This window comes from Lactuca virosa, chromosome 7 (assembly GCF_052849685.1).
Source record: "Lactuca virosa cultivar CGN04683 chromosome 7, Lactuca_virosa_CGN04683_v6, whole genome shotgun sequence".
Taxonomy (NCBI): Eukaryota; Viridiplantae; Streptophyta; class Magnoliopsida; order Asterales; family Asteraceae; genus Lactuca; species Lactuca virosa.
Genome location: NC_136432.1, coordinates 14,100,001 through 14,110,680, shown reverse-complemented (window position 1 = coordinate 14,110,680; position 10,680 = coordinate 14,100,001). Strand labels below are relative to the sequence as shown.

The 10,680-nt window shown below is 36.8% G+C and overlaps 2 protein-coding genes across 4 annotated transcripts; one reads left to right on the top strand and one right to left on the bottom strand.

Annotated features, from left to right (window-relative positions):
- Window positions 1–5,729: 5,729 nt before the first annotated feature.
- LOC145123604 (YCF20-like protein (DUF565)) lies at window positions 5,730–7,685 on the top strand. Its single transcript, XM_079058807.1, has 3 exons — window positions 5,730–5,839; window positions 6,457–6,643; window positions 6,825–7,685. Exons 2-3 carry the CDS (start codon window positions 6,465–6,467, stop codon window positions 7,225–7,227), a joined length of 582 nt encoding a protein of 193 aa, XP_078914933.1. The 5' UTR covers window positions 5,730–5,839; window positions 6,457–6,464; the 3' UTR covers window positions 7,228–7,685.
- A 132-nt stretch (window positions 7,686–7,817) lies between these two features.
- On the bottom strand, window positions 7,818–10,206 carry LOC145123727 (RNA-binding (RRM/RBD/RNP motifs) family protein). 3 transcript variants are annotated; one of them, XM_079058938.1, is made up of 8 exons: window positions 10,084–10,206; window positions 9,388–9,679; window positions 9,258–9,321; window positions 9,059–9,126; window positions 8,819–8,908; window positions 8,456–8,586; window positions 8,232–8,375; window positions 7,818–8,127 (listed from the first exon to the last, which is right to left on the bottom strand). In XM_079058938.1, exons 2-8 carry the CDS (start codon window positions 9,629–9,631, stop codon window positions 8,110–8,112), a joined length of 759 nt encoding a protein of 252 aa, XP_078915064.1. In that variant the 5' UTR covers window positions 9,632–9,679; window positions 10,084–10,206; the 3' UTR covers window positions 7,818–8,109. The 3 variants fall into 3 exon arrangements, with proteins under 3 accessions (XP_078915064.1, XP_078915063.1, XP_078915065.1); XM_079058937.1 differs by having other exon boundaries at window positions 9,388–9,635; XM_079058939.1 differs by having other exon boundaries at window positions 9,388–9,632.
- Window positions 10,207–10,680: the final 474 nt, after the last annotated feature.

The following is a 10,680-nucleotide window of genomic DNA, read 5'->3' as shown; positions in this document are numbered from 1 at the left end:
TTTAAAGGACCTTAAGTCCTTCCTTCTAGCCTCCTTACCACCCTTTCACATCCAGAAGAAAACCCTAATCGATCTAACCCTATTCTTGAGTGTGTGTGAGGCTAAAAGTGTGTGTTTGGTGCATTTCATAAAGAGGCTTGAAGATTTAGAGGCTTGGAACGAGAATAAGCTTGTAGATCCAGTATATACATTGTTTTGGCATCCAGTTGAAGGTAAAAAGTCCTTACCTTGGCTTTCCATTCATTAGATCTCTTCTTATGTTAGTATATGGGAATTTTGGTGCAAAAAGGGGGTCATACTCGAGTTTGAGCTTGTCATGAGAACATGGTTTCATATCTGGACTCCTCTAGGCCCTTATGGACATAAAGCCTCAAGCTTTATGAAGCTTTAGCCCTCCTCCATGTCCAAAACCCCTTCCTAAGGCTAGTTATGAGTGTTTTAGCTTCTTGGAACCTTGCATGCACGTAAAGTTAGCAAATTTACGTGGTAACTACACCCTAGGAGTTTAGATCTACAGTTTGGAACCTTGGCTTCACTTAAAAGCGTCTGAATGGAAAAAGGGATGAAGGAACTCGACGAGTTGCATAGTCAACTTGACGAGTAGGATGATGGTTTTCTGTTTCTGGATTCTGCATGAACTCGGCAAGTTAGTGAGTTAACTCGACGAGTTGGTTAGGGTTTTCCCGACATTTTAGACATTGCATGGACTCGACGAGTTGTCTGGAAACTCGGCGAGTCAATTGGGGTTTTCACGATTCTTTGAGTTCTGAAGGAACTCGACGAGTCAGTAAGCTGCACTCGATGAGTTGCGTCAACATGGACCGTCTACCTTGACTGTTGACTTTGACTTTGACTAAGGGTTGAACAGTTGGACTTTTGAGGGTATTTTGGTAATTTGGGATCTTGAAGGACTTTTTCCTATGGTGGTTATAGGTGGTGGAGTTTGTGGTTGTGATTCGGGAGTTTGATTTTATTACTACAGATCGACATTGTGAGGTGAGTTTTCCTCACTATACTCAAGGGTCGAAGGCACCAAGGCCAGCCCTTTGGATTGTTATCCTGCTTTACTGTTAGTGTGATCTGTTAGATCGGTATCCTGGTAGATGGGATGTTCTATGTCGTTATGGTCAGTTAGATCGGTATCCTGGTAGATAGGATGTTGTTATGCTTAGTGATCTGTAGATCGGTTTGTCTGTCTGTAGACTGTTATGTGATTATCTGATATATGTGCACATGATTGATTGATGGTTGAGGCTTATCTGCTTTGTGCGAGATCCAACAGACCAGGGCATTCCAACCCAATGGTTGTGGGCCAAAAGTATCCCATCCCGAGGATGATTGGACTCATAGTATGTGGGCATTCCAACCCAATGGTTGTGGGCCGAGGGTATACCATCCCGAGGATGATTGGACCCATAGTATGTTGGCATTCCAACCCGATGGTTGATTGGGCCCATTGCATGTTGTTATTATATGTGTGTTATTTGTTGTGCGGGCATGTTGCAGGAACTCACTATGCTTCGGGCTTACAATTTTGGATTTTGTTTCAGGTACTTCGGATGATCGCAGGAAGGCGAAGGTGTGATCGTGCACATCCTCATATTTTTATGATCTTGATTTCTAGGATACTTTGATATGAAACTATTTTGAAAACATTTTGTAATAATTAAAGGTTTTTGAATGCTTGAAAAAATTTTAAATTGGCTTGAATTTTATGGATGTTACAGATACACCTTTCAACAAAACAACTTCTAGCATGTATATCCTAGTTTCATTCATAAGTGGCAAAACAGAAATATATAATGCATATCATCATAATTCAATCACACAAATAGTCCTCACTTCTAGCATGGACATAACTCTTTCAATTTGCACCATATGAGTAATTTAAGAATTCTAGCATACAAAGTATTCCTAAATTCATTTGCAACTTCAATAACTATAAACGTCCAGGTTATATTTAATCCTTGACATTCAATTTATAACACCACGTACCATCAAATAGACAGGAACACAAATATAAGTTCATGCTATCTTTCCAAACTAGTACTTAAACCACACAAGAATTGAATCACCTCTAAATCCAAGTTATGTGGAGCTATGAACATAGTAAAACCACCTTCTCGCAGGTACTCTAACATCCTAAAAGAATACCCAAAGAACTTATCAAACGTAGATCACAAAATAAAAATGATTCTGTCCAAACAATCTTCACGTCGTGGCCAAGGAGGTGTCATGTCGTGTGTTCAGAGTCCATCATGATTCTGGCCCGATCAGTTTCCGTCATCACATCGTGGCACTAGGGCGTCCACATCGTGATATAAAATGATCGTTATGGTTGGACCAGTCAAGTTTACATCATAACGACGTGGCAAAAGGCATGCTCACGTCGTGGCTAAGAATCAGACGCGATCCCAAACTTTCCAATTCTTGATGTCATGACCACGTCATGAGAATTGGGCAGTTATAGATTCTTGATCATTGGTTGATGATCTTAATCTACTTAGTTTGGGTCCGATCAAAACCTCTATTGGGGTGATCTTAACCCCTCAAAACGATTTCTACGTGACTACAATGAGAAAACCTAGCCTCCCTTTTTAGCCCTATTTAAGGGCTCTAACTTCTTGGGAACCCACTCATGACCAGCCTTCATCACCTAAGATCATTCCTTGAGAAAACCTAGCCTCCTTTTTGCTTGTTTGAGCCTTGGCTTCATTTTTTTTAGCTTATTTCTCCATTAGAACGTTGAATGTTGAAGAACAAGGTGGTTGCAAAGTGTATAGACAAAGGGTTTAAGTATAGATCCAGGAAGGTTGCATCATTCCTGGACCATTGCGAGTAAAAACTTCTATCTTGCTCATTGGTTTCATAGATCTTTTTAATTTTCATATTTATCACTTTTTGGTCCCTCGAGCTTGTGTTTTGGGAGTTAAGGCAACTCCAACACCTTTTGAGCTATATGGAACACTCTTGAGACTTGTTGGACTTGGAAATTTGTGCTTTGGTGTTTGTTCATTAATCCATGCAAGATATGTTAGCATTTTTGGTCATTTTAGTGCATAAAGTTTGGATCTTGATTGATTGGAGTGTCTTAATGGGTAAAGTTGGAAACGTTATCCATTAAGACATTGTAAAGGTCCATATCTTGAAGTTTGTGGAGCTAACTTTCTTTATTAAGAGCTTAATGAAAATTTTGACAATCGGTCGGCTACGCGGGGTGTAGCTTGGTTTTGGCCCGTTTCCATCTAGAGCTCTACACCATGCATAGAGCAGCTTGTACGCAGGGCGTAGAGTTAGACCGTTGACTTTTTGACCAGAAGTGGGTATTTAGCTAAGGGATAGTCTTGGTTTGGATTTAGGTAGCTCGGATGAGCTGTTATGTTGATGGGAATGTTGTTGCGCTTCTGCTGTTTTGTTCAGGTAAGTCTTCTCACTATACTTGCCTATATGGTAGTATATACATGTCGAACAGTTGGGTCTTATTTGTTGATTTATGTTATATGTGAAATGAGTTGTTGATAACTCCTAGACTGATGTAAGTCCATGGGACTGCTGATAGTCCCCAGGATTATTGATAACCCACGAGGTGTGTTATTAATCCACAGGGCGTGCTGTTAGCCCATTGGAACCAATGATAGTCTATAGAGTTTGTTGATAACCCTTAGCTCATTATTGTGTTGTGTTGTATGTGGTATTTTGGGGAACTCACTAAGCTTTGTGCTTACAGTTGTGGATTAAATATTTTGCAGGTACTTATCAGATTGTGGAGGCAGAACTGTACACAGACATCAGCTGATTTATGATTTGAGATTCCGCATTGTCTTCTTCTGAACTCTGATTTCGGAATAATGGTTTATGAACAAATAGTTGTAACTTTACTAAAAATGGATGTTATATTATTTTAAAAATGAAAAATTTAGCCTGAGTTTTTGGGATGTTACATTAGGGTTAAGTGGTGTATAAATATGAGCCTATTGTCCATGTACGCCCCTCAAAGTGTGTAAAATGACCTTATGACCCATATGCATGATCAAGAAATAATTTTTTACACTTTAGCCCCCATAAGTTAACTTTAATCGATAGAAAAGTAACTTAACATGAGAATGTAACGAAACTAACCTCTAAGGAAAAGTGGGAAAATTCGGGCCGTTACAATTATCCCCTCCTTAAGAGGATTTCGTCTCGGAATCAGGAACCGGAACGAACGGGCAAGGGTAGCGATCCCTCATATCATCTTCAAGCTCCCATGTCATGTCATCTCCGTGCTTATTCTTCCACAATATCTTCACAAGTTTCACCCGCATCTTTCGTAGTTGCTTGGTTTACCGCTCCAAGATTGCTTCAGGATCTTCCACTAGTCGTTTAGACTTGTCAACCCATAGCTCGTCCAATGGCAAGATGTTGGGTTCCTCTGCGAGAGTTTTTGAATGAAGTTTCTTCAATTACAACCCACGGCTTGCATCTTGCTAAATTGTATAAGGAGAAGGATAAGTGAATCGTTGTAACATTAAACTTAAACTTATATGTGAGTCTATGTAAAAAATGGCCCCTTAACGACATGGATACCATACGGTCACCCATTTTACATATCCTTAGGTCGTCCTATTCAATTGAATAAATATGTTTATTTTAAACCATATTAGTAAGAACACGTCTATTATAAGAATTATAGTTAGATAATATGGATAATGACTTAATAGGGTAATGTATTTTTCATTTTGTACACATTTAGTCACTGAATTTTTTTTCTCAACATTTGACCATTTAATTTGTTTTTTTTTTGTTCACATTTAGTCATTGTAACCGGCTAATCCAGGTTCATCCAGAATATTTATGTACACATTTAGTCCTTATGATCGGTTTATTCATCTTTTGCTCACAGCATCTTACATGAGATAATCGTTAAAAATGTGTTCTCATACGTGGCTTGTCGATCACATATATCAGTAACATAATTAACAAATCGGTCAAATAATATTGGTGCATTAGTTTTCTCCAAGCATAAAATGTTTTTGACTTTAGTTTTATCTATATCCATAACAGACAATGAGATTCTTCGTTTTAGAAGTGCAAATTTGATTTGGGAGGAACCAATAACAAAGAATCTCGTTGTCTGCTATGGAGATGGATGAAACTTTTTGCTAGACTGTTCTTTTGCCTTGGTAATGCAAATTCTTTTAGAGTCTTCCTTAATTCTTTTGTCTTGGAAGTGCACATTCGATTTGGGAGGAAGCAATCACAAAGAATTTCATTTTCTGATATGAAGATAGATAAAACCAAAGTCAAAGACATCTTCTGCTTTGCGAAAACTAAGGCACCAATATTATCTAACCGCTTCATGAATTAGTTACTGATATAAATGAGTGACGATCCATGTATGAGAACACTCTCATTATTGGTTATCCCAAGTAGGATGTCATGAGCAAAATCTAAAAAAATCTAATCATATGGAGTAAATGCTATTAAAGACTAAACGTGTGCAAAGTATACATTATATTACCTTGTTAACTCATTTTTCCGACTAAACCTGAAGTCGCCGGTTATAAAGACCAAATATGAAAAAAAAAAAAATCATAAGTAACGAAGTATATATCAAAATAGAAAATACATTACCTAGTCAATATTATCCTAATATTATCCTAGATAATATAATCAAATTTATTAAAATCAATAAAAAAAATTAAAATAAGTATACGTGGGTGAGTTGGTCCTGCGCGTGTGTGATGTTTTGGCCTGTATTTTGCTACTAATCCGCCCCTAATTTTCCACACGCACGGAATCCCGTGGGAGGATTCTGACGTCTTCCCCTTCACAGCACCATCGATCGAAAATTACTCAGGTACCTATCGCCTGTCAAACTCCTTCCTTATTGCTTCTTTCCGCCATGTTCATCCATCAATTTTGCATTTTCAATTTAATCCCATTTGATGAGCTCAACCATGGGATGAATTTAGGTTCATAAGTTTTGAAACCCCACCCTTGATTAGTTACTACGCTTGTTTGAACTAATTCAAAGTCTTACTCGTTTTTGTTGTTCTGGGAATTGAAGCATTGAAGATGCGATGTAGGTCATATCTAGTCGAAGCGATAGAATAGAGGGAGACCGTTGAAATTACTATACAAATTTGTATTTCATCAATCCTATTTGATGAGTTAAGTTATTAGACCAACTTTTTAAGATGAATTTAGGTGCATCAGCCTTCAAAACCCCTATTATTTACACTGCTTACTTGAATGAATTTGATGCAATTCAATGTAGGTCCGATGTAGTTAAAGTGATAAAATATATGGAGAAATAATGGTATGAACTAATAGAATTTAGGTTATATCAGTCCTTATATAGAAACTCATCGTTGTATTCCTTTATAAGCTATACATTGCACTATAAGAATAACAAATGGTAACCCCTTTCTCGATGCCAAACACCAATTCATGCTATCAAAACATGGTTTACAGGCTCCTGCATGGTTCCCGCAATTCTAATGCCATCACCTGGCTATCCCAATAAGCTTTGTATGGGTGTATATTCAAGATCAAAGGTGTCATCTACTCTCTTAAAAACTTCATCCTCATTTCGGATGACATTATATGCTCGGTTTTGGATCTTCCATTTGACACAACCTTTTCTTAACAAGGACTCCATGTGAGTAAAATGTTCCTTTTGTTCCATTAACATCAGTTCTAGTCCAATGCATGTCAAACACTGTACACCTTGTTATGTCATGTTCTACATTAACGAACGAGACTTAAATTATGTAATGTGGTCCAAACTTACGGTTTTAGGAAGCTTGACACTGTCTTAATTGTTGGTTTTTTATGCATAGGAGGAAAGTGTCACGTATAAGCAGCAGTGCAGACGGAAGCGGCTTAAACCCTTCAGCCCCAAATAACAACAGCAGAGGGACAAGGCTTATCAGGGCCTTACAAGCTTTTCAAATCAGATTAAGTGAAAGAATTAAAGACTTAAGAAAAGATCTTCCTATGAAACTTTTGTTTTTCTTGACGGGTTTTTATTGTTCAACGGCTTTCGCGACAGTTATAGGACAAACGGGAGATTGGGATATTCTTTCGGCTGCTTTGGCTGTGGTGGTTGTTGAGGGGATTGGGGCCCTCATGTATACGGGGTCTTTTCCTTTGTTTGATAAGGTGAGGAAGTTGGTTACCATGTTTAATTATTGGAAGGTTGGTCTTTCTATGGGTCTTTTTTTGGATTCTTTTAAGTATTAGAGGTGTCTTGTTGCTCAACGAATCTTTTTTAGTGAAAAATAGGGGTGACCTATGAGATCACTTGGGCATTTGGTGCCCTTCATTCAGTAAAAAGATGTCAGTTGGTCCACGACCAATATGAGAGAGGTAAATCACAGTGTCCCAGATACAGATACAGGAAAATTTACTAACAAAATACCAGTTTGGATTTGGAAGAATGATGGTGGATTGAATTCGTGCCAACATGAGATACAGGATAATGTAGCACCATTTTACGTGGAATTTTAATTCCACAGCGATCAACCTTTTGGTCCCATGTAATGATGTATAGAGGAAATTAATTTTTGGTAGTTGTTGCTTTAGAACATAAACCTTATTTTTATTTGAAATGACTAGATAGTGAGGTTTATTTTGTATATGTATAATAACGTACATGTTTTTATGTATTTAAGATTCAATTCAATATACCTTTATTAGGATTTCTTGGTTAAATGAAATGAGATGTAGAGTAATGGAACAAACAAGGTAATTGAAATATAGAAATTTGGAAATGGAATGAATTGTTATATGAAATTTTTATACTACATGTAAATACAAAACTCAACTAAAGCTAAAATAAAAAAACAAAAAATCATTGTTTTTGTTGTTTTTTAGAAAATAAAGTGTTATTCTAATTAAAACCACGAAAATTTTGAAGAAAAAAAATGACATTACAATTGCATAAATAGAAAAGAAGACATCAAAGCAAACTTAAAAACCAATCAATTCGACTCATATAAAACAAGTCTATTCTACTGCATTTCAGCAATGACAACAAAATTGGTGGTGATTACAAGAAGCTTGAAGCTCAAGTATCATATCATAGTAAACCCTCAATGAAGCAAAATCACAACCTCCAACCCTTCATGAACCACCGAAAACCTACAAGGAGCAATACAAATGAGGGTTTAACCAACATGCCTCCAATTTCAAATAATATTCACATTTAAATTTAAATTTAGATTAATAAATAAATAAATCCTTACCCCAGCCAAAACATCTTTTGAGAGTCCAGCCTTTTTCCTTTCTGCATTGTCTCTGACTGGTTTTGTTTGAGGGAATTGACGAGTCACTTTTGCTGCCTGCGGCTCCTCAGAAGTCAATCCAGCCGCTTGCTGGATCTTATGTCTCTGCACAAGGGTAAAATGGTCATTTCACCATACAAGAAATAATTTCTTGTAGTAGTAGTAGTAGTAGTAACATATCATACCTTCTTCAATCGTTCATCTATGGAACTTAAAGCACGAGACTGATCAACTTTTGCAAGATAAAAGTCCCTTTCTTTTTTAGCAGCTGATAGTTCCAATTCCAGTTTTTGCTCCCTTGTAGCATTCTTGTATGCTGTGTATTACAATTTACAAGCAATCAACTCAACAACACAAACACACATGCAAGAAACAGCAACTTACTTTCATCTTTTTCTTTCTATTATAGCATTCTACTTTCATATTTTTCTTATTAAAGGAGAGTATAATGCTATAATAAACAAATCAGTGGAAGACAAAGTATGTTGCTATTTCTTGCATTCAACCCTAATAAAAAGGTTAAATGAGATGGTAAACTAAAGGTATACCTATCTCTTCTGTGAGATGATCCCATTTGAATTTACTCAAATATTTAATATTCCAAAGATCATAATAGAATGACGACTTCTTCCTCCCACCTAATCTTGCCAGGAAAAGGAATCCATAATTAAATAGTAATTAGCAATTACTCAATCATAATTAAAACTAAATAGAAATATATATATATATATATATATATATATATATATATATATATATATATATATATATATATATATATGATTTACCTATTTGTTCACCATTCAACATTGAAGCAGTTCTTTTGGCAACAACCTTGTTGGTAAATTCTACCCATCTGCATGCATACAAGTGTAAGTATATTCTAAAGAAGCCATGAATCATGAGAAACACAATCCAAATTCAAAGTTAAGAGTTAACTAGGCATTAAAGACTAAATAAAAGTAGGATATTATACAAATTACATACCCTTCTGTGAATCCTTGGCCACGATAGCCACCAGCTTTTTTACGATGCACATGAGCTGAAGGATCTGTAGATATTTTTAAAGTTACTTGAAGAATCAAATTAAAAAGGAGAATAAAAAAGTAAAAGCAACCTTCAGGTGTGAGATAAATTCTTTCAAGCTCTCCAAATTGGGATAGAATTTGACGAAGCTTTATAGGATCCATACGTGGTGGAATTCGACTCAAATAGCATACCCCACGCTTATCAGCCTTAGCAGCTTCCTTCAATAAACGTCTTTTTCTTTTCACTTTTCTTTCTGCCTTCAATTTTTCTACCTCTTTATCAGTCTGTTCCTTTTTGGAATCCTCTCCTTTGACTGGTTCTTCCTCAGACATTCTTCTGGAAGTTGTTTAATATGATTAGCTTTGCTGCATATGTTTTTCCTGGGTTTGGTGGTTTAGCAATATACTTATATATTCAAATAACAACGCACACCAAGTGTTTGTTAATACGCCAATGATAATATAGAATTTTAGCTAGACAATAAAACGCTCCAAAACTCTGTCTATTCGTAAATAAACCATAATTAACATCTTTCTATAGCAAAAAAAGGAAGTCGAAGTTGCTAATCAGTTCTCAAAACGGCAAAACCCTAAAGCCAAACTGCTTAAGGAACACAGGTTTGTCATATCCACCCAAGAACCTAATTTTACAACGTAAAGATACGACGAATTCAATAATCGCTTTGGTTTAAACCCAGTTTAGTCCTTTAGGTTTCAGCACAAAGAGAGAAATATCGACTTTATTTTAGGAATCACTGAAAAATCAAAAACCCAAATTTACTTACCGCCTATGTGCTGCTGGTTGGAAAAATCCGAGCAGTCCGGTGACTCTGATAAACGGCTGAGGCTCTAGCTGTAGGCGTGTAATGGGGGGGTTCTGAGGAGAGCCTGCTAAGGGGAAGGGGAGGTTTATAATCGAGTTTTTAATTTTAGTGAAAAGAGAAAGGCAATGTTTTAAAACCCGGGTCGACCCTGCCGTTTCAACCGGTTGGACCGTGACCCGGGTAGAAGGTGGGTCAATTGAGAACGGTTTTTTGTAAAAATACGGACCGTATCGGGTTTTCCCTAAACCGCGGTTCGACCGCTTATGTTGAACCGGTTAAAACCGGATTGACCTGTTTTAATAGGGTTTGGATAGTTAGATACAACTAGCAAACGCCAAAACAACGAGCCGTTTGCAGTTTCTTCAATGTTTTTCAATGTTTAAACTTTGTGGACATCAAATTATTGGTTTTATATGTTTATACATTATGCAGGAAACTAAAAATATATAAAAATAGAAAAAGACCATAAACCGGGTTGACCCGACGGTTCAACCGGTTGAACCGGTTGACCCGTGAATCATCACACCCGGTCAACTAAAAACCCGGGTTTTAAAACAT